Source organism: Martes martes (assembly GCF_963455335.1).
Source record: "Martes martes genome assembly, chromosome: 18".
In the NCBI taxonomy this organism is placed as follows: Eukaryota; Metazoa; Chordata; class Mammalia; order Carnivora; family Mustelidae; genus Martes; species Martes martes.
The window spans coordinates 39,730,035-39,751,370 of record NC_137906.1 but is presented as its reverse complement, the minus strand read 5'-3'; the positions used below and the strand labels follow the sequence as shown (position 1 = coordinate 39,751,370).

The following is a 21,336-nucleotide window of genomic DNA, read 5'->3' as shown; positions in this document are numbered from 1 at the left end:
CCCAGGGCAGTCTGCTGGGACCGACCCCTTTGGCTGCGGGGCCGCGCAGACCCGGGAACACAGCAGCAGAGTTGCGTTTCCCAACACGGAGAGCTGCGGGGACTGTGATGCTGGACACGCGGCGTGTCCGTCACAGCAAGTCCAGAAACCCGGTGCGTCACAGCGTCGTTCCCATCCGACCCGAGCCATAAACATCTACTGTTTGTAAGGGCAAATGGCCAAGACTCTCCCGAAAAACAAAGCTGGGCTCTGTCCCTTCCTGGAAACAGAGAATTACCCCGCGGCTGTAGGAACACGGGCGGTGGGGCCACGGCACAGGTCTGCAGCCCTGCGTGCTGCTCCCCAGGGGCCCGTACTGCGCGCCAGCAAGAGGGACAGATGCCTGGGCCCCCGCCCCGGGGGGCAGACTGCTGGCCACCAGTGGGACAGCATCTTCCCAGGAACCACGGACCCAGGGGTCAGAAGCGTGCACACAACTCCCGGGGGGACGGACGGGAAGGCAGCAGCGGAGGGAAAGGTGACCTCGTACCGTGCACTCCACCACAGTTCGGGATTTCTTCAACGGGACGCCGGAGCGCGAGGCCAGCAGCCACCTGGGAAACGACTGCCGACACGCGTGGCGGGAAACAAGGGCCCTGTGTGCCCCGGGAGGAGCAGAGCCCAGGAGAAACGTGGGGGCCCCGAGCCAAGCGGCGGCCGGGGGAGGAAACCCTAGTGGCCCGCACGCGCACGGAAAGGGACCCGGCCTCCCCGGGCGGCAGTGGGCCAGCCCTACAGCGGTTCGCACATCGGTGCGGCGGGCGTGGCTCACACTTCCAGGTGGGCCAGAACTTACCCCCCCGAGTCAAAATCCCCATGGCCAGCACGCAGTGTGGGCACGAGAGTGTGTCAGAGCCGCACGTCGCAGACCCAGGACCGCAGCCACAGGTCTGGCCCTACAGGCAGCCCAGCTGCAGGCCCAGAACCCGTGGGGGCAACCCGGCAGGGCCCCCTCACCAAGGACGACACGTGCGAAGGGAAACCGCTACTGTTCGGAGCTCTGGGGTCGGGGCGGGGAGAGAGGGCCATGGCCCATAGAGGCTGAGTGACGCGTGTTTTTCTCTAGGTTCCGTGTATTTCATAAATATTTTGACTTCTCATTGACATTTCCACGTGCAGTTGGGAGCACAGGGACTAAGAGCAGGGGGACTGTGCGGGATGCCAGCGGGAGGGGGACACACACCGGGGACACTGGCAGGGCCCGCAAGCCCAGAGGGCCGCCGACCACACGAAGCAGCCCCGGGGGCACGGGCCTGCCACCACAGGTCCACCCCGGACGTGCGCACGCCAGCGTGGACGGGTGCGACCGAGCAGCACCGTGACGTGGCCCGAGACGCCCAGGCTACTTCAGAGCTATACTATGAAACTAGAAGGTCCCGTGCAAACCCCGCTCTGCGACATCACAGGGGCCTCTGGCTCCATCTAGGGGACACCATCTTCGGACAGGAGGGCCTCTGCCTCCCAGCCCTGCAGCACCGGGGCCCACCCAGGACCTGACACACAACCTTAGCGGCCAAGGACGTCTAGGGAGAGTGGCGACAGACCACCTCGGCTGGAGGAGAGCCCCGGGCACGGTTCTTCCCCACAGATCCAAGCCAAAAGGACACCATCCGGAACTGAGGAAGACCTCGAGATGCAGAAACGAGCCGGCTGGAAACAGCCCTTCCTGCCTGCCCTGTGCCCAGGGTCTGGCCGCCCCCCAGCCTCGTCCGAGCGCCCCGGGGCCTCCACCCCCGCCGCGGCCGGCAGCATCCAGGAGCGCCCGCGCGACTTCCCTGGTAACCGCGCTAGAACACCGGCGACACAAGCGAAGGCTCTGAAATTAATTTAAATTAAACCGAGACTGGATTTCCTGCACTCCCGGCAAGAAATTTATCTAAAACATCTGAATACCCAAATGTGCTTGAGGGGGGCGGCGGCCAGGGGCGCCCCAGGCCCCACAGCCTCCTCAGTCCCGGGGCACCTTGAAGTGGTCCTTCTCCTTGCGGATGGCTCTCATGGTGGTCACGGGCTCCGTCTCACCGGCGTGCTGCTGCACCGTCTTCTCCCTGCGGAGGCCAAACGCGAGGCTGCACGCCGTGCCCCCCTGCCCCCCACGCCCCCCGCAGGGTGCCGGGGACCGGAAGAGCCAGCGCAAGTTGGGACATGCTTAAAAAACGAAATGCTACAGCAGCAGCCAGCTCGCGTGTCCTACCCGTGGGGTCGTGCTATGCTGGCCGAGCCATCCTGCCGGAGACCTGGACAGCGGAGACACCGACCCCCCACTGGCGTCCGGCAGGCCCGGGTGGCGGCTCCCCGAGACCCCGCCCCCCGCCAGGGACTGTACCTCACCCACCTATGGATCCGGACTCCAGGGTCAGAAAGGACCCCAAACCCTCGCCAGAGCCCAAGGACAGCACCCCCTTCTGAGAAGAGGGCCCGCGCCTGAGGCCACGCTCTACTTGATGCAGAGTTCGGGGCGGCCTCCGGCACGCGGGGCGGCTGGGCAGGGGCGCGGGCATCCCTGGAGCCCCCTCACCTCACTCTCATGAACGGGTTGTAGGTGAACTCCTCGGCGATGGTGGATGGCACCGTGGGCTCGCCGACGCTGTACTTCTCCTGCAGGGGACAGAGGCCGCTGTGACGCAGGGACTTGCAAAGGCACATCTCCGTACCTTCAGACGTCGTCCAGCTCCGAAGGCGAAGAGAACGGAGTGGGGTCAGTGTGAGGACAGGCCCCTCCTGCTGTGGACACCCAAGCGTCCCGGCTGCCGTCACCAACCTGTCCCTCCTCCCCCTGCTGTCTTGGAGCCAAGTCTTGAAACTCTTCTCGTTAACACAAAGTCTGTGTTTTACAGGAGAACAGCCCGCAGCGACACAGACGACACGGTGCCCCGGGTCCCCGCCCTGGAAGGTGGGGAGCTCCCCTCACGGGGCGTTTGGCAGGGTGTCCCCTCCACGGGCTCCCAAGGACAAAGACCCAGGAAGAGCCGTTTGCCAGGCAGCTTGGCAAATGGAAAAACAAGAAAACTTAAAGCAAAAATTGTGCTTTGAAAAGATCAACAAAACGGACACGAGCGGTGAAGGACAGGAGCCCAGACCACCGTCGCAGGGAAGAGGCGGCGCCGCGGTCGCGCCAGTGGACGGGGCGGGCGGGGCTGACGGCTCTGAAAGCAAAGCCTCGATGATAAAACTTAAAGGAAACAAAGGAGAGAGATTCTGACCTTGGGCAAGTGTTTCTCAGAAGAGATATGAACCTTAAAAGAATTCAACATGCTGGACTCTATCAGAATTAAAAATCCTTACTCTTCAAAATACATTGTTAATAAAAAGCAAGCCACAGGGACGCCTGGGTAGCTCAGTGGGTTAAGCCTCTGCCTTCGGCTTAGGTCGTGATCCCAGAGTCCTGGGATCGAGTCCCATATCGGGCTCCTTGCTCAGCGGGGAGCCTGCTTCCTCCTCTCTCTCTGCCTGCTGCTCTGCCTACTTGTGATCTCTGTCAAATAGATAAATAAAAATCTTAAAAAGTAAATAAAATAAAGCCACAATGTAACTCCACTACATACATCAGAATGACTAACACCAGAAAGAACGACGAGGCGCAGTACTGGGGGGGACACAGGACAGCTCAGAGCCTCCACTTTGCCAGGAGGAACGTAAAACAAGAGCCACTCGGGGGGACGACCGGGCTGTCTCTCCCCCGGTCAGACACGCGCCTGTGCCCGCGGCCACTTCATGCCCGGGTGTCTCCCCGAGAGCCGTGAAAAGGTGCGCGGCCCAAGGACTGCTGCACGGCGGCCTCTGAGCCAACCGGTGACAGGCGGCCCGAGCACACGGCGGGCGCCGCCGGGCAGCGAAAAGGAATGAGCCGCGGGCGGGCGCCCCAACAGGAGTCCGTCCCCCGCCACTCCGAGCGGAAGAAGATCCGCGGGGACGCGGCGGAGGCTCCCCTGGCTGCAGCTCCGGGGACGCGAGCCGAGGTCCGGGGCGCGCGACGCAGCGGGGTCGTCGGAGCCGCCGCAGAGCGAACGCGACGGCAGCGTCCTCTGTCTTAACTGCACTGGCAGTCGTTGCCCTGGTGTGTGTCTGTCCGAGTTCACCAGCCGTTCACTTGATGCGGCTCATGACACGCGAACTAAAGCTCAGCAAAGCTGACGCGTAGAAAGACCAGAATGAAAATTCTGTCACTTAACCCGAAAACCTTGACAAAATGGGCAAATTCCTCGAAAGACACAAGTTGCTAACGAACTGACTCAAGAAGATGTAAAAATCTAACAGCCCTACATAAAGACATTAATTCGTAACAACAACAAAAAAATTTTTGCACAGAAAAGCATCCACGTCCAGGCGGCTTCCCTGGCAAATGCCAACACTCGGGAACAAATGGTGCCGCAGAGAAACTTCTGCAAAACGGGAGTAAACACCTTCCAGTCGTTTCCTGAGGCCAGCGTCACCTTGACACTAAGACCCAAGGCGTCACAAGACGACAAAACGACAGACCAGCCCCTGGTAAGGACCCAGAAGGGGCTAGAACAGCGCCGCAGAGCGCGGCCGAGGGCCGGGAAGCGCGCCAGACCCCAGCCCGCCCCCAGCGCACCGCAGAGCACGGGGGACAGTCACGTAACATGAAGACAAGAATCAGTTCACAAAATTCCACACCCACTTGTGGTAAAAACTCTTAGAAAACCAGGAATACATGTGAGTTCGTATCAACCTAAGAAGATTTACAAAAACCCACAGCTACTATCACACCTAACGGGTAAAGACTAAACGCTCTCCCCGGAGCCTGGGAACGAGGCAGGGATGTCCGCAGTCGCCGCTTCTCTAACGTTGTCTGGGGGACGCTGGCCAGGGCGGCGGCCCAGACAAGTCAATAAAAGGCGTCCGGACGGCAAAGGAAGGAGAAAAACGGTCTCTGCGTGTTGGGGACGCGACTGTGCGCTCAGGAGCCTACGGAAAAGACGCCGGAAGAAGGGAGCTGGGCGGGGTCCCGCGGGTGCAAGATCGAGATGCAAACGTCACCTGTATCTCTCAAGCCTTCAGCAAACAATCCCTTCCAATAAAACCCCAAAACATGAATTTCTTAAGGATACATTTAACGATACGTACAATTTCCATAACAATGAAAATTACAAAATATTGCTGAGAAAAACTACTGAGCTCGATAAATGGAAAGCGATAGCACAGTCACGGAAAGACTCAGTATGGTTACGACCTCAATTCCCTCCAAATCCTTTGTTACAACACAGTCCCAATCCAAAGCCGACTTTTTTGGTAAAAATTAACAAGACAATCCTAAAATTTATATGGTATATGGAAATGCAAAGCACTTAGAAGAGCCAGAACTGGGGCGCCTGGGCGGGTCAGTCCATTGAGCGTCTGCCTTTGGCTCAGGTCATGATCCTGGAGTCCCTGGATCGAGTCCCACATCAGACTCCCTGCTCATCAGGGAGTCTGCTTCTCTCGTTAACCCCCTCCCCCTTCTCATGCTTTCTCTCTTTCTCAAATAAGTAACTAAAATCTTTTTTTAAAAAAAGGAGTCAAAACCGATTTTAGGAAAGTCTACAGTCAGGGGACGTGCACAGCCTGACCCTAGACTTGCCACAGGCTTCGGAAGTCAGGCCCGTCTGCTACTAGTGGAGAAGTCCCACAGACCAGGGCACAGACAGGAGCGTGCAGAAGTGACTCGTGCCCACACTGTCCATTTCATTGGGCAAAGGTGCCACGGCAGTCCCACGAGGAAAAGACAGTGTTTCCAACAAATGGTATTGAGCAGCTGAATGTGAATTAAAAAAAAAAAAAAAGGCCTCCTACCCTTACCTCAGACCGAACACAATCTGTGAGGGACCACGGACCGACACAGAAATCCGTGTAAACATAAAAGCTAAGGGGGCACCTGGGCGGCTCAGTCGTTGAGCGTCTGCCTTCAAGTCGGGTCGTGATCCTGGGGTCCTGGGATTGAGCCCCGCGTCGCGCTCCCTGCTCAGTGGGAAGCCTGCTTCTCCCTCTCCCACCGTGTCTCTCTGTCATAAACAAATAAAATCTTCATAAAAATAAAAGCTAAGACCATTAAACTTTCAGGAGAAAACGCAGTGGAGTCTGACAAGGGGCGTGCATGGATTTCTCAGGACATAAAAACTGTAAAAGAAAATATTAATAAGCATCTTCACCAAAAGTATAAATTTGTATTCTCAAAAAGACACTGTTAAGGAAAAATTTTTAAAAAGCCATACAGGGGCGCCTGGGTGGCTCAGTTGGTTAAGCGGCTGCCTTCGGCTCAGGTCATGATCCCGGCGTCCTGGGATCGAGCCCCGCATCGGGCTCCTTGCTTGGCGGGGAGCCTGTTTCCTCCTCTGCCTCTGCCTGCCACTCTGTCTGCCTGTGCTCACTCGCTCTCTAACAAATAAATAAATTTAAAAAAAAATTTTTTTAATAAAATAAAATAAAAAATAAAAATAAGAAGCCATACAAACGGGAAGGAAATATTTGAGAGAGATTCCTGACAAAGACCCGTTTCCAGAACACACAAGGAATCCCTGCAACCAGGAAGCCGGCCCGACGTTTTCCACGGGCGAAGATTCGAACACGCGCTTTGCGGAAGACGCCCCGTGAGAGGCCAGGGAGCCCGTGGGGGACGAGCTCATCCGCCGTCAGAGAAGTGAGCATTTCAGGAAACACAAGGAGACACCCGCGCGCTCCGCGCCGAGGGGCTCCCACGTCAGTCGTCCCCACGGCGCGTGGCGCGGTCCCGGCGAGGACCCGAACGGTGCCACCAACCGGAAGCATTCTGGGATCTTCCTCAGAGCGAACCCCGCACGCACCATGTCCGCGCCCAGAGCAGCGGACACCCGTGTCACCCCCGCGGCGGCCGCGCACCGTCAGCCCGAGAGCCCCGTGACCCGCGCTCTAGGGCTGCGTGTGCGGGAGACTCCGCGAGGGGGGCTCTGCAGCGGGGGGCGCAGGGGGCGCCCTGGGGTCGCACCAGGCCGCGGCGTCAGGAGTCACGCAGCTGTCCCGCTCGCCCGGGGCCGGCGCCTCCCACTGGGCGAGGACGATCCGATCCTCCGTAAAGATGGGCTTCCTCCCCGCGGGCGGACGGCGCGGGCGGACGGCCAGGGCGGGGGGCGCCGGGGCCGCCTCAGCCGCGAAGCCACAGAGCCCGCGCCGCACACGCCCCGGGGGCGCCGGTGCCTGCGGAAGCCTCCCCCGCGCCGGCAGCTGAGGCCTGCGGCGTCCGAATCCTCCCGGCGGCATTTCCCACACGCAGGCCCCAAACTGGGGAAGATGCCGGCACACGCAGGCGGTTCATTAAACACCGGAGCTCGGAGACAGCCGGGGTCACGGGACGCAGCAGGAGGCCCTGCCGCGAGGCCCCGACGCCCCCTCTCGGGGCGGACAGCCCGGCCACCAGCCGGCCACCCGCCCGGCCACCCGCCGAGGGCAAGGAGCCAGCCCCGCCCACAGAAAGGCCTCTCAGACCGGCAGCCTGGGGCCGGGTCCCGCGGCGGCCGCGCCGGGAGGCTGCCGGGCTAACTCGCCGTCCTCCCGGCCGCGGAGAACAGGTCGGGGCCCCGCAGCGCCGGCCTCCCCGGCCCAGCCCCGGGCCCCTGGGTCAGCGAGGATCCCAACGACTCGGCGGGGGCTTCCTCGCCAGCTCGGGCGCGGCCGGGAGGAGCACACGCGAGCCGGAGCCCCGAGCGCGGCGGCGCAGACGCCCCGAGCTCCCGGGAGCCCCGTCCTGGGCCCTGCCCGGCACACGCAGCCCCGCGGCGCGCCCCGCTCACCTTGGCCCAGGCCAGCTTCTCCTGAACGGCGAGGTTGTCGGGCTCCACGTGCCGCGCGAACTTGAGGTTGTTGATGGTGTACTCGTGGCCACAGTACACTCTCTGAGGAAGACACCGGCCTGTGAGCTCCGAGTCCCCAGGACGTGCCCTCAGGCCCCTCGGAGACGGGCTCGTGGGGCTCCGGGCTGGGACGCGTTAGCGACCGGCACAGAGGTGTCCCTCAGCACACACTTCCTGCGTGCGTGTTCCACGATAAAAACACGTTACCAGAAAAGCCTCGCTCCAGAGGAAGCGGCCCGCCCGCCCTTGCCCACCGCACCGCCCCCCCGCCCCCCGCGCGGGGCGCCACCTACCGTGTCTGGAGGGAGCCGGCCCAGGACCTCAAGCAGGGCTCTATACATCTCATCCGCTGTCCCCTCGTAGAACTTCCCACAGCCGGCCACAAACAAGGTGTCACCTGAGAAACAGGCCAGCCAGGGACCAGTGGGGGCCGCCAACAGGACAGAGACAAGAAACCCTGACCCCCAGCTCTCGGCTCCCAGCCCCCAAGTCTCACTAACTGGTTCCACCAGCCCCCCCCAACAGCTGCTCAACCCCACTCCTTCCTTCACTGCCCCCCGCCAGTCCTAGCGCCGAGACCCCCAAACCACTGGCCCAGCAGCCGTCCCAGGCCCACCTCCCTCTGCCTCCTCTCGCCCTTGGCAGCCAGCGCAGCCTGGAGAAACCCCTGAGCTCACCAGCCACCACCTGGGTCCTCACCACACAGGCCCCCGTCGTGCCTCCGCCCTTTGGAGGGCCGTCCCCTCCCCGACACCCACCCAGCCTCCGCTGCTTCCTTGAGGGGGGCTCCGCGCTCAGCACGTGCCCGGACAGCTCTGTTCTCCAGGCCCCAGGCGCAGGGAGTCCCTCCACCATCTCTGGCCAGACCTCCGCCCAGGGAGCCTGAGCCACAACCCAGGACCACAGGGTTGTCATGGGGGCACCACCCCCCCCCCGGCGAGGGCGGTACTGCACTGCTCCCAGGGGACAACAGGACAGCCTAGTGGGGGTGGGACTGGGACTGTGCCCCTGAACAAGCCCTACAAGTAGGGGAGCCCGGGAACCAGTGAGAAGTCCACGAGTCCGCAGAGGAGGCTGGGGCACACACAGGCACAGGAGATCTTGAGGTCAAGCCCTCCCTCCAGGGGAGCAGCCCCCATTCCCACACCTGCCCCCAGGGCCTCCCTGGACATCCTGGTTGCACACGTTCAGTCCTTGCCTCAGGGTGGCAGAGGCCAGAGCCTCAGCACCGAGGACGCTACATGACCTGTCCATACCCTGCGCCCTGCCAGCCGCTGTCCATGGAGGAGCGGCGCCGGGCGCAGGGCCTGGGCTCAGCACGCAGCCCCACCTTCCAGAGCAGGCACGTGGCTTCTCGTGTCTGCAGTCCCCAGGGACCCGCCTCCCTCCCAGGTCCTGACGCCCCCCCACACCCCTGCAGCGGTGACGGGTACAGGTGCAACACTGGCTGCCCGTGGCCACTCGGGGGCCCTCTGCACTTGCTGTTCCCGCAGGCGGCGCCAGGGGCCGGTTCCACGGCCGCACACACCAGCGGATGAGGCCGAGCGAGCCCGGGGTCCCCGGGGTCCCACGGCGCAAACTCGGGAGTCGGCTCAGGGCGTGCACCTGCTGCTACTGCACTGGGGACACTGAAAACGACCGGTCTTTAAGACGAGCTTCGGTGTGGGGTGCCTTGGGGTCACGAGGCAGCAGAGGCACCCCACTGCCAGCACCGGGAGCCCACGGCCGCAGCGGCTGGTCCCCGAGCCCCACGCGTGCCCACCCCACTGCGGAGCCGCTCCCGGAGCCCCGTGGCACTTCCTAGCTGGCTTCCGCTGCAGTGACTTCATGACGGAAACGTAAGCTCCTGCAAGGCTCAGAGCTGAGCCCTTGCCGCTGGCTGAGAACCGTCAGGAGGCAGAGGGGCCTCCGGGCCTGGGCAGACAGTGCTCCCGTCAGCGGGAGGCTTCCCGGCTCTACCTGAGGGCTGCGGGCACCGCCCACCTCACCCCCAGCCCCCACAGGAGCCTGGCTGCAGACCCTGACCCGGCGGAGCGCCGAGGGTCTCCGGAGACCTCCCTGGCCCGGCACGAGCCCGCACACTCACCTGTGAACACCGCAGGTGGCTCAGAGCTGCCAGGCTTGCTCACAAAGTAGCAGATGTGTCCAGACGTGTGGCACGGCGTCGACAGGCACTTGACGTAGAGAGACCCCACCTGGAGAAGAGCGGGCGCTGGCACTCACTCCCTGCACGTGGCGGGCTGCCCAGGGCTCGCAGCCGGTGGACCCCTGCCCCAGCGGCCGACGGACCGCGGACCTCGGACCCCCGCGCCGCCGAGCAGCAGCGCATCCTGCTGGGGACCCCGGGGCGGGGCGCACCCTGGCACCCGCGCAGGCCAGAGCGCCGTGTTTTACTCCCTCCTCAAAGCCAAACCAAGTCTGAACCAGCTGTCCTGCTTCTTAAAGACGGTTTCTCTCGGTTTTCCTTCCTGACTCCCACTGCCCCCCAACCCTTACTTCTAAACCGTTCAGGCCCACAAAGACCGAACTCCAGAGGAACATCGGTGCGACCTTCCCACGGGTCAGCGGACGAGGACGGCCCCCAGGCTGCATGTGCGCCCTGCACATGCGCACCAGGAGCTGTGCGCCTGCGCCCCGCCCTGCCCGCGGAGCTCCTGGGGACATCCTCTCGCTGGACCTCACATCAACGCGTCCAGTTGCCCCAACCGTCTCAAAACCGGGCCTGGCGGAGGGCACCGTCAGGCCGTCCTCCACCTGCCAGGTCCCCGAGTCAGGGAGGGAATGCGGGCGGGGGGTGTCAGTGTCCCCACCGCACCATGCCCTCCGTCGGTGCGCTGCTCACCTGCAGTGTGGACAGGTGCGTGACCTTGTGCGTCAGGGCCCCGATCCGGTCGTCACCCCCGCACACCTTCAACCCAGGCTCCAGCTTGACCAGCTTCTCGTTCCCGCCGGCGTGATCCCTGGAAGTGGGAAAGGAGACCTGGGCTCCTGCCGATGGGACCGGACCTGCTTGCTCTTTTTTTTTTTTAAAGATTTTATTTATCTATGTGACAGAGAGAGATCACAGGTAGGCAGAGCAGCAGGCAGAGAGAGAGGGGGAAGCAGGGTCCCTGCTGAGCAGAGCCCCGGATGCGGGGCTCGATCCCAGGACCCTGAGATCATGACCTGAGGCGAAGGCAGCGGCTTAACCCACTGAGCCACCCAGGCGCCCCCGGACCTGCTTGCTCTTAAACCCCGACCACAAGGCCCCTTTCCGGGTTACGTCTCAGTAGAAACGCATCTCCCAACACAGGAAACTGGCTTGTAATTTGGCCGCACTGACAAGAACATTCTCAGACATGCCATTCCGGAGTGAGGCATTTCTGCACTCCTGCCCCGTAGCCGCAGAAGCTTCTGAAGCAAACACACCGAAGCCCAAACTCCTAGATGATCCCTGTGCCCGGCTCCCAGGCTCTGTGCACAGAAGAGTCACCTGAGGGTCTGTAAGAAGCACCACAGCCTGACTCCCTGCCCCACGTGGTGACACAGCTGGCCCCGGGCGCCCTGCAGAGCAGGAATTCTAACATGACGCTCCCAGGTGGCCCAGTTTGGGACCCACTGCCCTGAGCGGGTAGAAGCTGCCTTCTAAAATGGCAATGCCGGGACACCTGGGTGGTTCCGCGGTTAAGCACCAGACTCTTGATTTCAGCTCAGGTCACAACCTCACGGTGGTGAGATTGTGGAACCTGCTTACGATTGTCTCTCTCCCTCTCCCTCTGCCCTCCCCCATCTCTCCCTCCCTAAAAATAAATAAATCAGTAATAATAAAATAAAATGGGGGCGCCTGGGTGGCTCAGTTGTTGGGTGTCTGCCTTCAGCTCAGGTCATGATCGCAGGGTCCCGGAGTCGAGCCCCACATTGGGCTCCCTGCTCAGGCGGAGAGCCTGCTTCCCCCCTCCTGCTTCCCCAGCTGTGTTCCCTCTCTCACATTCTCTCTGTCAAATAAATAAAATAAAATCTTTAAAAAAGTTTTTTTAAACAATGGCAATGCCCCACCCAAAAGACCACCAAAAACCTGCTAGAACTGATACACAAATTCAGTAAGGTTGCAGGATAAAAACCAATGTGTAGATGGGGCGCCTGGGTGGCTCAGTGGGTTAAAGCCTCTGCCTTCGGCTCAGGTCATGATCCCAGGGTTCTGGGATCGAGCCCCACATCGGGCTCTCTGCTCAGCAGGGAGCCTGCTTCCCCCCGCCCCCCCGCCTGCCTCTCTGCCTACTTGTGATCTCTGTCTGTCAAATGAATAAATAAAATCTTAAAAAAAATGCGTAGAAATCTGTTGCACTTTTATGTGCTAATGAAGCAGCATTTAGAGAAATTAAGAAAACGATCCCGTTTACAATTGCACCAAAAATATACAACACCCACAACTAAACCTCACCAGAGAGGTGAGAGAACTGTAGTCTGGAAACTGTGGAAACTGGAAGAAAGTGAAGACAGAAAGAAACAGACATTCCACTGCGCGCTCATGGACTGGAAGAACAAACATTGCTGAAATGTCTACTCTCCAAAGCAACGTACTATTCAATGCAACACCCACCAATACCACCCCCATTTTTCACAGAGCTACAACAAAGAACCCTAAAATTTCTAGAGAACCACAAAGGCCCCAAATAGCCACAGCGATCCTGAAAACCAGAAACAAACCGGGCAGCACCATGATTCTGGACTTCAAGCTCTATTACAGGCTGTGATCATCAAGACAGTGTGGCAGCGGCACAAAAACAGACACACAGATCCATGGAACAGAACAGAGAGCCCAGAAATGACCCATCCAAAAATACCCAAAGGGAAAAAAGACGTTCTCTTCGACAACTGATGTTGGGAAAACAGGACAGTCACATGCAGAAGAATGAAAGCGGGCCACTTTCTTACGCCACACACAAAAACAAATCCAGAATGATGAATGAGCCGAATGTGAGACTTGAAACCCTCAAAATCCTAGAGGAGAACACAGGCAGTGATGACTCTAACGTTAGCCACAGCAACCTCCTGCTACACACATCTCCAGACGAAGGGGACAAAAAGCAAAAACAAACTCCCGGGATGTCATCAAAATAAAAAACGTCCGCACAGCCAGAGAAACAATCCACAAAACTAAAAGGCAGCCTACAGAATGGGAGAAGATATGTGCAACTGACATTTCTGATAAAGTGTTAGTATCCAAAATTTATAAAAAGCTTATGTAACTCAACACGCCCAAACATACATAATCCAAATAAAAAAATGGTCAGAAGACATGAAGAGACAGTTTTCCAAAGAAGACACCCAGATGGCGGGCAGTCATGTGAAAACGTGCTCCACGCCACCCCCCATCGGGGAAGCGCAAACCCCGATTACAAGGACACGTCCCCTCTCCCAGCGTCGTGCGGCTAAAACCAACGACGTAAGCAACGAGCGCCGACCAGGACGGAGAAAGCGGAGCCCTCGCGCCCCGCGGCCGGGATCGCAAGCTGGCGCAGCCCCCGTGCAAGACAGTGGGGAGGCTCCTCGGAAAGCTAAAAACTGAACCACCCACGATTCAGTCATTGCAGCTCTGGGTCTCCACCCGAAGCACACAAGAACACTCGCCCAGAGGGGTACGTGCGGCCGGCGACAGCCCCGTTACCTCCAACTGCCAAATGACGGAAGCAGCCCCGTGCCCATCCCCCGATGAACGCACAAAGACGTGTAATATCTACACGTGTACACACACACACACACACACACACACACACACACACGGGAATATTACTCAACTATAAGAATGAGCTCCTGCCATTTGCAGTAACAGGGATGGAACCACAGAGTCAAATGCTAAGTGAAACGTCAGAGAAAGACAAACGCCGCGTGATTTCACTGATACGTGGAATTTTTTTTTTTTTAAAGATTTACTTATTTATCTATTTGACAGAGAGATCACAAGTAGGCAGAGAGGAAGGCAGAGAGAGGGGGGAAGCAGGCTCCCCGCAGAGCAGAGAGCCCGATGCAGGGCTCGATCCCAGGACCCTGGGATCACGACCTGAGCCGAAGGCAGAGGCTTTAACCCACTGAGCCACCCAGGTGCCCCCGATACGTGGAATTTAAGAAACAAAGGAACCAAGGAAAAGGAAGGGAGACAAACCAAGGAGCAGACTCTTGAGGAGGAACAGATGGTTCCCAGCGGGGAGGCGGGTGGGGGAAGGTGACGCGGGTGACGGGGGTCAAGGAGCGCGCGTGTGAGGGGCACGGAGCACACAGAGCCGCTGGGCCACTGTGTCGCCCACCCGCAGCCAGTGTAACACCAGATAGTAACTGGAATTAATATGAAAGCTTTCTAAAAATTTAAAACATAAAAATAAAAACTTATAACTTTAAACAAGTAAACACACGCACACAGGCCCAGCTCGGCAGCGCCCGAGGGGGACGGGGGGCGGGGGGGGGGCCAGCCTGTATCACAGCTTGTGGGGCGGGACCTGCACCGCGGGAGCCCAGCCAGGACCCCGCCCCAGATCAGCCTTCCCGGGACAAGGCGAGGGCGCCGGGCCTCGTCCACGCAGCCCTTCGAGGAGCCCAGACACCGTGGGGCCCACAGATAAGAGGGGCCGGCTCTGCCAGGCCCACCCCAGAGCTACACCCCGGGCGCTCTAAGGACAGGCACCAACACCGCCGCCGCCGCCGCCCCACCCTCCGCGGAGCGCAGGGAGGGAGGGAGGCACGGGCGCTTTGGGGCTCATGGGGCTCGGTCTGGGGCGGAATTTGGGGGTCTGTATTCTAACATAAACAGAGGAAAAACCCCAGGGCATCCCAAGAAAAGTGACCTGGCGGTTGGTTGGTCAGTGAGGGAGAAAGACGCTCAGCGGGAGGCAGACCTGGCTTCTTACCACAAAGCAAGGCCAGAAGCCCGGCCAAGGGCAAGGCTGCGGTCCCGCCCCTCCGCATTCAGGAATTAACTGCTGACGCCCTGGGAGGAACACCCCAAAGACTCTGGTGCCTGCTCGGCCACCACAGAACAAACCCACAGGCCCAGGCCCTCGCAGGCTGAAGCCAGGGGAGCTGGGGGTGCCCTCGGGCACTCATATGCAAAACCAAATAGAGCCAAATAAATATTTTTTCCAGCTGTAAAGAGCTCTGAGTTTCAGCTCTGGTCCTAAAACACAAAGTCGGGTGCTTCTTCACCCCTTACCTTCAATTTCAAAACCACAACCTCTCCAAATAGAGCGGCTTGAGTTTTAAAAACACCAACGCCTAGAATAGTTTCTTCCCTGACATCAAGGCCCGTCTCCCATCACACGAGCCCGGAGCCTTCACATATGCTGCTGGGGGCCCATCCCATGCAGCCCCGAGTTAGCAGTGCCCAGGGCCAAGGCCACGGGACAGCAGCACAGGGGCCACCACCGGCACGTCTTCTCAGAACCCCGCTGGGGCCGACCCTCAGCGGCACAAAGAACACAGCTGGGCAGGGACGAGGGCTTCCAGCACCCCAATCCCGCAGGTGTCCACCTGTAGGAGGGCCCAGAGAGCCCAAAGTGCCTGACCCCCACGACGCCGGCCCGGAGTGCACACAGCCCGGAGCAGACAGGCCCAAGCGGCCGGCAGGTGAGGGCTTGCTTACCAGTGGTGGTGGGTGGTGAGCACCGTGGTCAGCTTCACACCGTGCTTCTTCACCGTCTCTACAACCTGCAACCAAACATGAGGCACGACGGGGACCATGGTCACACTCCCCGCGCTGGGTGGCCGAGCTGTAGGCGGCCCAGCAGGACCCAGGCCTGCCCGGGAGGGGCCACGCCCTGCCCTGACCCTGCTGACTTGCCCCCGCTCCCAGTCCCAGTCCCTCTTGACCCCGCCGGCAGCTCAGGGCCAGCCATGACCGACCCAAGTCCCTCTGGCGGAGGTAATCGCCCCTGGGGCTTCCTGGCACCCAGGGACCTTCCAGACAGAAGCCCATTGCTCTCCTCGCTCAAGCTGCCGGCGGCCTCCAGCCCTCGCTGGCCTGCCCGACAGCAGAGTGGCTGGACACGGGTTGTTTTTCAAAAACCAAACGGGTGAACTTCTGTTTAGCTTCGACCAAGCTACAAGGACACTGCAGCTACCAGCCCTGGCAGGGGGTGGGGTGGTGCTGGGGCCCTGCCTCCCACCTTCTGGGGCTGCACCGGGTCCACGATGGCGGCCTCCTTGGTTTCGTCATCGATGATCAGGTACATGTAGTTGTCGGTCAGTGCGGGCAGTAACTCAACCTTCATGGCGCCCTGTTCCACGGTCAAGCTCTTCCTTAAGTCCGTGTGATGGAGAAGGGCTCCCAGCAGGGCTGGGCCTAAGGACAAAGCTTCGGTCAGTGTCCACGGGAGGCCGCCCCAGGCTGAGGCTCAAAGACAAGCCCTCGGCCGGGAGGCCCGGGAGACCCCACGTGCTGGGGACCCAACATCCCGGGGAAGGGACTCGGCCAGCGGCCAAGTGTGAGGCTCACTGCAACGGGTTTTCTGAGTTCCTTCGGGAAAGAAGAAAATATCCTAATTTTACCACATCCGTAAGAAAAACACAGAAAATTCTTCACGTGCATATTCACGGGAATCCCTTCTCTCACACTATGATCCTGATTTTCTTCTTCGCAAGCTCTCAGGGGACGGGGTGCCGGTTTGTGCCTGTGATTCAAACCACACTCAGAAGTGACCAGTGCCAGTCCTGGGGTGTTCACACCGGACTCAGAAAGACCACGAAGAGAGGAACCCCGAGGGCGAGAGCCTCTGACCCTTCCTAAGTCTCCAGCCAGAGAAGAAAACAGTATTCTCTCTCATAGGCAGGAGCTCGAAATTTGGACCACGCACTAAACGACCAGGGCCTGACACACGGCAGAGGTGGCCACCTGCTCCAGATCCAAGTGCACAGGACACAGAATCGCCATCCAGTGGAGCCAAAGGACCCGGCAGGGTGTGTCAAGAGTGAGCAAGGGCCAAAAGCGTCCCCCACTGAGAAGTCAGGGGCCAAGCCACTTCCAACAACGAAACTCCTCTTTGATCTAAAAATTCACAGAGGCCCGACAATACTTGTCTTGATGTGAAAGAGATGAACACCACAAAAGGTGACAGAAGACAGCCATGAAATTCTGGGGGAGGTGCCAGAATGGAGCCCTCTTCCAAAAGGCACCCAGAAAGCAGGCAGGACCCACTGACTGACAGACCACATCTCCAGGGGCCACCGAGGGCTGAATTCGACCTTATCTGCCACGGCCAGGGAAACTGTCAAGAATACGCCGAGATATCCGACTCCCCTTTCCCTGGACAACCAGTTGGGCATTTTCCAGGCCCTTCTCCTCCCTCATACACGGCAAAACAAACATTTCTGTATGACCAGGTTTCCGTGACAGTCCAGCCCCCCTAGGCCCCAGCACTACCAGAGCCCAGGAAGGACTAGGGAGCGGAGTGCACCTACTGGGGGTGGGGGAGGGAAGAAAGTGGGACGGAAACAGGACTCTGGGCGAGTCCGGGAGAGGAACGCCGCCCAGGTGAAGGGAACGTAACTGCAGCCTGCGCTCAGGCTCCTCCAGGGGCTCTGAAGGTTCTCCCGGAGGACCCGGGGAATCAGAGACTTCTGCAGGCACCACCGAAAGCCTTCTTCCTTTTCCAAACACTACACGCCCGAGAAATGCCTCCAGTGCGCTGCTTTGCACTGTGACCTTTCGTAGGCGCAGAGGGCACGACGGAGCAGCAGCTTACGGTCCCAGCCGAGACCTGAGACCCGTTTTGCTTGGCTTCTCTTGAACCGGGCCCGTCCTTCCGCACGGTATCCCGAGGCTGGGACCGGGCTCCCATCTGAACCAGGCGGCCACAATCTTGCCAATTCCCTATAGTCCTACTCACGATCTCTGCCTGACTCTGGAAGCAAAAAGGCTTAGCCCTGACACTCTGAGGTGTCCCCAAATGGCAAAAAGGACAGGCTCTTTCCTTAGTGATGGCAACACCTACCCGCTCCAGAACACCGAGTGCTCTCCGTGAGATCTAAAACGGCCAAGGACAGCTTTGCCTGCCTCGCGACTGCTACGTGGTCCTGTCTCCGACCGCTAACCATCTCCCAAAGACTCGGGTCACCCTACTGCCCCTATTGCCACATTAGCCAGATAAGATATCAGGAAATAAAGAAAAAGAGATTTCAAAATCAAGGTCAAAATATCCCGACAAAGCAGGAGGCAACCCGCAGTGGGAGCGGAGTCTGGCAGCCGCACGCGCAGGCCCTGGAAGCCCGCCAGCCCGACGCCTCTCCTTCTGGAGGGAGGGCCAGGGCCCACCGCCCCCAGGACCCCGTCCTGCCGCAACTCGCTCGGGTGCCGCCCGGGCCTCCTGCCCTTTGCACTTGCCAGCCGAAGCTCGCAGGAGGAGATGGGCGGGCAGGCCCCGGGGCGCACACACGCGGGAGGGCCGCGCGGCTGCTGCGGCGCACGTCCTTACCGGGCACAACTCCGCCAGCAACCCCCAGCCGACCAGTGACCCCACTGTCTTCGGCCCCGCCAAGTCTGGCTCAAGTGCCGCGGGGCCTTTCCTCGACCCCAACCCGCGCGCGCGGACGCCGGCGAGAGTTACAAGCCTGTGTCGACAGAAAACAGCGTCAGCCCGCGACGGCCCGGCGACTCCCGGCCGCCCCCAGCGCCGCCGGGCCCTTCGCGGGGGCGCGGCCCAACCGCCGCCGCCGGGTCACGACGCCGGCGGGCCCCCCAGCAGGCCGGGCCCCGCGCCCCCGGCGCCTGTCAGGCGCGCCCCTCCGCACCGCGGCCGGCGCCGGCCCACCTACCCAGGCCGCGGCGGGCGCAGGCGGCTCCCAGCGCGGCGAGGCTCCGGCGGCCGAGCGGCCCGCGGCCCAGCACCATGACCCGGGGCGGCGGCGGCGGCGGCGGGGGCGGCGGCGGCGGCGGGGCGGCAGCGGCGGCGCGAGGGGCGGGCGGGCCGCACGAGCGGCGCCGCGCCGCGGCCAATCGGCACCCGCCGCCCCGCCCTCCAGCCAACCAGCGCACGCCTAGCGCCCCCGCCCCAGGCCTCGGCCAATCAGCGCCCGCGTGCAAACCCGTGCCCGCTGCCGGCCGGGCCTCCGCGGACCTGAGTGCGGGCGGGGAGCCGGGAGCTACCTGCGGCGGCCGCGGCCGGAGGGCAGCGTCAGTGCTTCCGCCGCTCTCCAGGACCAGGCCCCTGCCCCGAGGCAGCCACTGGACAGCGGCTCCCAGGAGTTGAGGCGCCGCGACTGCCGAGCACCCGGTAGAGCGCACAGCGGCACGCGCCGTCGCGGACAGGACAGCGCGGCGAGGTAGTTCGTTCTCTCCGGGGCGCCGTCGCCGTCAGGTGACCGGGCCCGGCGGGTCACGTGACTTCCAGGGGCGCCCGGCGGAGCCATGGCGGCGCCCAGGCCGCTGTCCCGCTTCTGGGAGTGGGGGAAGAACATCGTGTGCGTGGGCAGGAACTACGCGGACCACGCCAAGGAGATGCAGAGCGCGGTGCCGAGCGAGCCGCTGCTCTTCCTCAAGCCGTCCACCGCCTACGTGCCCGACGGCTCGGCCATCCTCATGCCGCCCTACAGCCGCAACCTGCACCACGAGCTCGAGCTGGGCGTCGTGATGGGCAGGCGCAGCCGCGCCGTCCCCGAGGCCGCGGCCATGGACTACGTGGCCGGCTATGCCCTGTGTCTGGACATGACCGCCAGAGACGTGCAGGACGAGTGCAAGAAGAAGGGCTTGCCCTGGACGCTGGCCAAGAGCTTCACGGCCTCCTGCCCGGTCAGCGCGTTCGTGCCCAAGGAGAGGATCCCGGACCCTCACAACCTGAAGCTCTGGCTCAGGGTCAACGGCGAACTCAGGCAGGAGGGTGAGACAGCCTCCATGATCTTTTCCATCCCCTACATCATCAGCTACGTTTCTAAGATAATGACCTTGGAGGAAGGAGACATTATCTTGACCGGGACCCCGAAGGGAGTCGGACCCGTGAAAGAAAACGATGAGATCCAGGCTGGCATACACGGGGTCGTCAGTATGAGATTTACGGTGGAAAAGCCAGAGTACTGAGTCTGTGCAAAGTGCCCTGACTTAGCAAGTTTCAGGAGAGAAGGGAGCTGGACAGAAGCAAGCAAAGGTTATTAAATGGGACAATCCTTTAAGAAGAAACTAATTCTTAAATATGATTTAATTGGATTGTTATGACTTAAGGAAAATGGACCCTTAAAGGAAAATGTAATCTAGAAAAGCGGGGCCAGAAATGGAAAGAAGATTGAGTGTATTTTAAGAAATGACCAAATTAGGTTTTTGTAATGCCTCCAAAGCAGAGAATTTATCAAACCTAATGTTAAGAAGACTCCTTTCCTAAAACTGGAGTGGATAAGACTTTTCACTGGGGGGGGGGGCTGGGGGGCTCAGTCCTTTAAGCACCTGTCTCCCTCTCAGGTCATGACCCCCGGTCCTGGGACTGAGCCCCCAAGTCAAGCTCCCTGCTCGACGGGGACACTGCCTTGCCCTCTGCCGCTCCTCCTGGCTCATCCTTTCTCTCTCTCAAATAAATACAAATCTTTTTTTTTTTTTAAGTCATTTAAGAAAAGACTTTTCATTGGGACATTCTGAGATCAGTAATTCAAAACTTAAAATATGCCAAAGAGGGGCGCTTGGGTGACTCAGAGGGTTAAGCCTCTGCCTTTGGCTCAGGTCCTCAGGGTCCTGGGGTCGAGCCCCAAATCGGGTTCTCCCCTCAGTGGGGAGCCTGCTTCACCCTCCCTCTCTGCCTGCCTCTCTGCCTACTTGTGATCTCTCTCTCTGTCAAATAAATAAATAAAATCTTTTTTAAAAGTATGCAAAATATTTTGAAAATCACGTATCCTAAATTGATCATGATAATCTAGAGGTATTTGTAAAAATAAATATTTCCACATCACTTGCCCATACCAAGCCAGCAGAATTAATCTCCTGCACTCCTAAGAGCTTCTTTTGGAAATGTGGATAAACACTACTCTACACAATTTAAAATTGTATTTAATAAATGAAAGATTCATGGCAACCTCACTCATTTGTACCATGGCCTATAACATTAGGAGTTTGGGAGATAATTTTGAAATGATTGTTTTCCAAATAAAAATGCTTTCTTTTATTTGGCCTGAAAGTTTACTTTTACTGCTTCATTAGTGGCTAAGAGGCACACTTCCTCACTAAGGGGTTCAGACCTTGGTCATTGACCTTTGGCCTTTAGAGCACTGTGCTCCATTAACAGAGTTAATCAGCACCTCTACCTCCAACCAGAGATGAGGAAGCTGAATGGCCCTGGAGAGCTACCTTTGTTCCTACCTGCTCTCCGTGGACAAAATGTCTTGGCAGGATGCGTAGTGCCCATGGTACGGTGGTATCCTTCAGGCAGGGGCTCCTGCTGGAGATGTAAACAGAAGACATCTGCAGTCCCCTCTCAGAAAACTGAGGACATGTAATTTAACAACCGGTCACATTTACTGAGCCCTTCGTACT

At 59.8% G+C, this 21,336-nt stretch overlaps 2 protein-coding genes across 6 annotated transcripts; one reads left to right on the top strand and one right to left on the bottom strand.

The window, feature by feature from the left end:
* Nucleotides 1–1,849: 1,849 nt before the first annotated feature.
* On the bottom strand, nucleotides 1,850–19,164 carry HAGH (hydroxyacylglutathione hydrolase). Of its 5 annotated transcripts, none has more exons than XM_080830099.1 (9): nucleotides 18,973–19,164; nucleotides 15,998–16,173; nucleotides 15,475–15,539; nucleotides 10,705–10,822; nucleotides 9,949–10,057; nucleotides 8,156–8,259; nucleotides 7,803–7,904; nucleotides 2,558–2,637; nucleotides 1,850–2,087 (listed from the first exon to the last, which is right to left on the bottom strand). In XM_080830099.1, exons 2-9 carry the CDS (start codon nucleotides 16,100–16,102, stop codon nucleotides 1,988–1,990), a joined length of 783 nt encoding a protein of 260 aa, XP_080686225.1. In that variant the 5' UTR covers nucleotides 16,103–16,173; nucleotides 18,973–19,164; the 3' UTR covers nucleotides 1,850–1,987. The 5 variants fall into 5 exon arrangements, with proteins under 5 accessions (XP_080686225.1, XP_080686223.1, XP_080686226.1 ...); XM_080830097.1 differs by lacking the exon at nucleotides 18,973–19,164 and adding an exon at nucleotides 18,642–18,765; XM_080830100.1 differs by lacking the exon at nucleotides 18,973–19,164 and adding an exon at nucleotides 18,302–18,437 and having other exon boundaries at nucleotides 15,994–16,173.
* Nucleotides 19,092–20,968, top strand: FAHD1 (fumarylacetoacetate hydrolase domain containing 1). Its single transcript, XM_080830101.1, has one exon. It carries the CDS (start codon nucleotides 19,234–19,236, stop codon nucleotides 19,897–19,899), a length of 666 nt encoding a protein of 221 aa, XP_080686227.1. The 5' UTR covers nucleotides 19,092–19,233; the 3' UTR covers nucleotides 19,900–20,968.
* Nucleotides 20,969–21,336: the final 368 nt, after the last annotated feature.

Coding starts and splice junctions, on each gene's coding strand:
- HAGH (XM_080830096.1), bottom strand. CDS start 17,924: ATGGTTAGCGGTCGGAGACAGGACCACGTAGCAGTCGCGAGGCAGGCA. Junction 15,540..15,997: donor ACCCGGTGCAGCCCCAGAAG/GTGGGAGGCAGG, acceptor GTTTGGTTGCAG/GTTGTAGAGACGGTGAAGAA. Junction 10,058..10,704: donor CGCACCTGTCCACACTGCAG/GTGAGCAGCGCA, acceptor GCTCTTCTCCAG/GTGGGGTCTCTCTACGTCAA.
- FAHD1 (XM_080830101.1), top strand. CDS start 19,234: ATGGCGGCGCCCAGGCCGCTGTCCCGCTTCTGGGAGTGGGGGAAGAAC.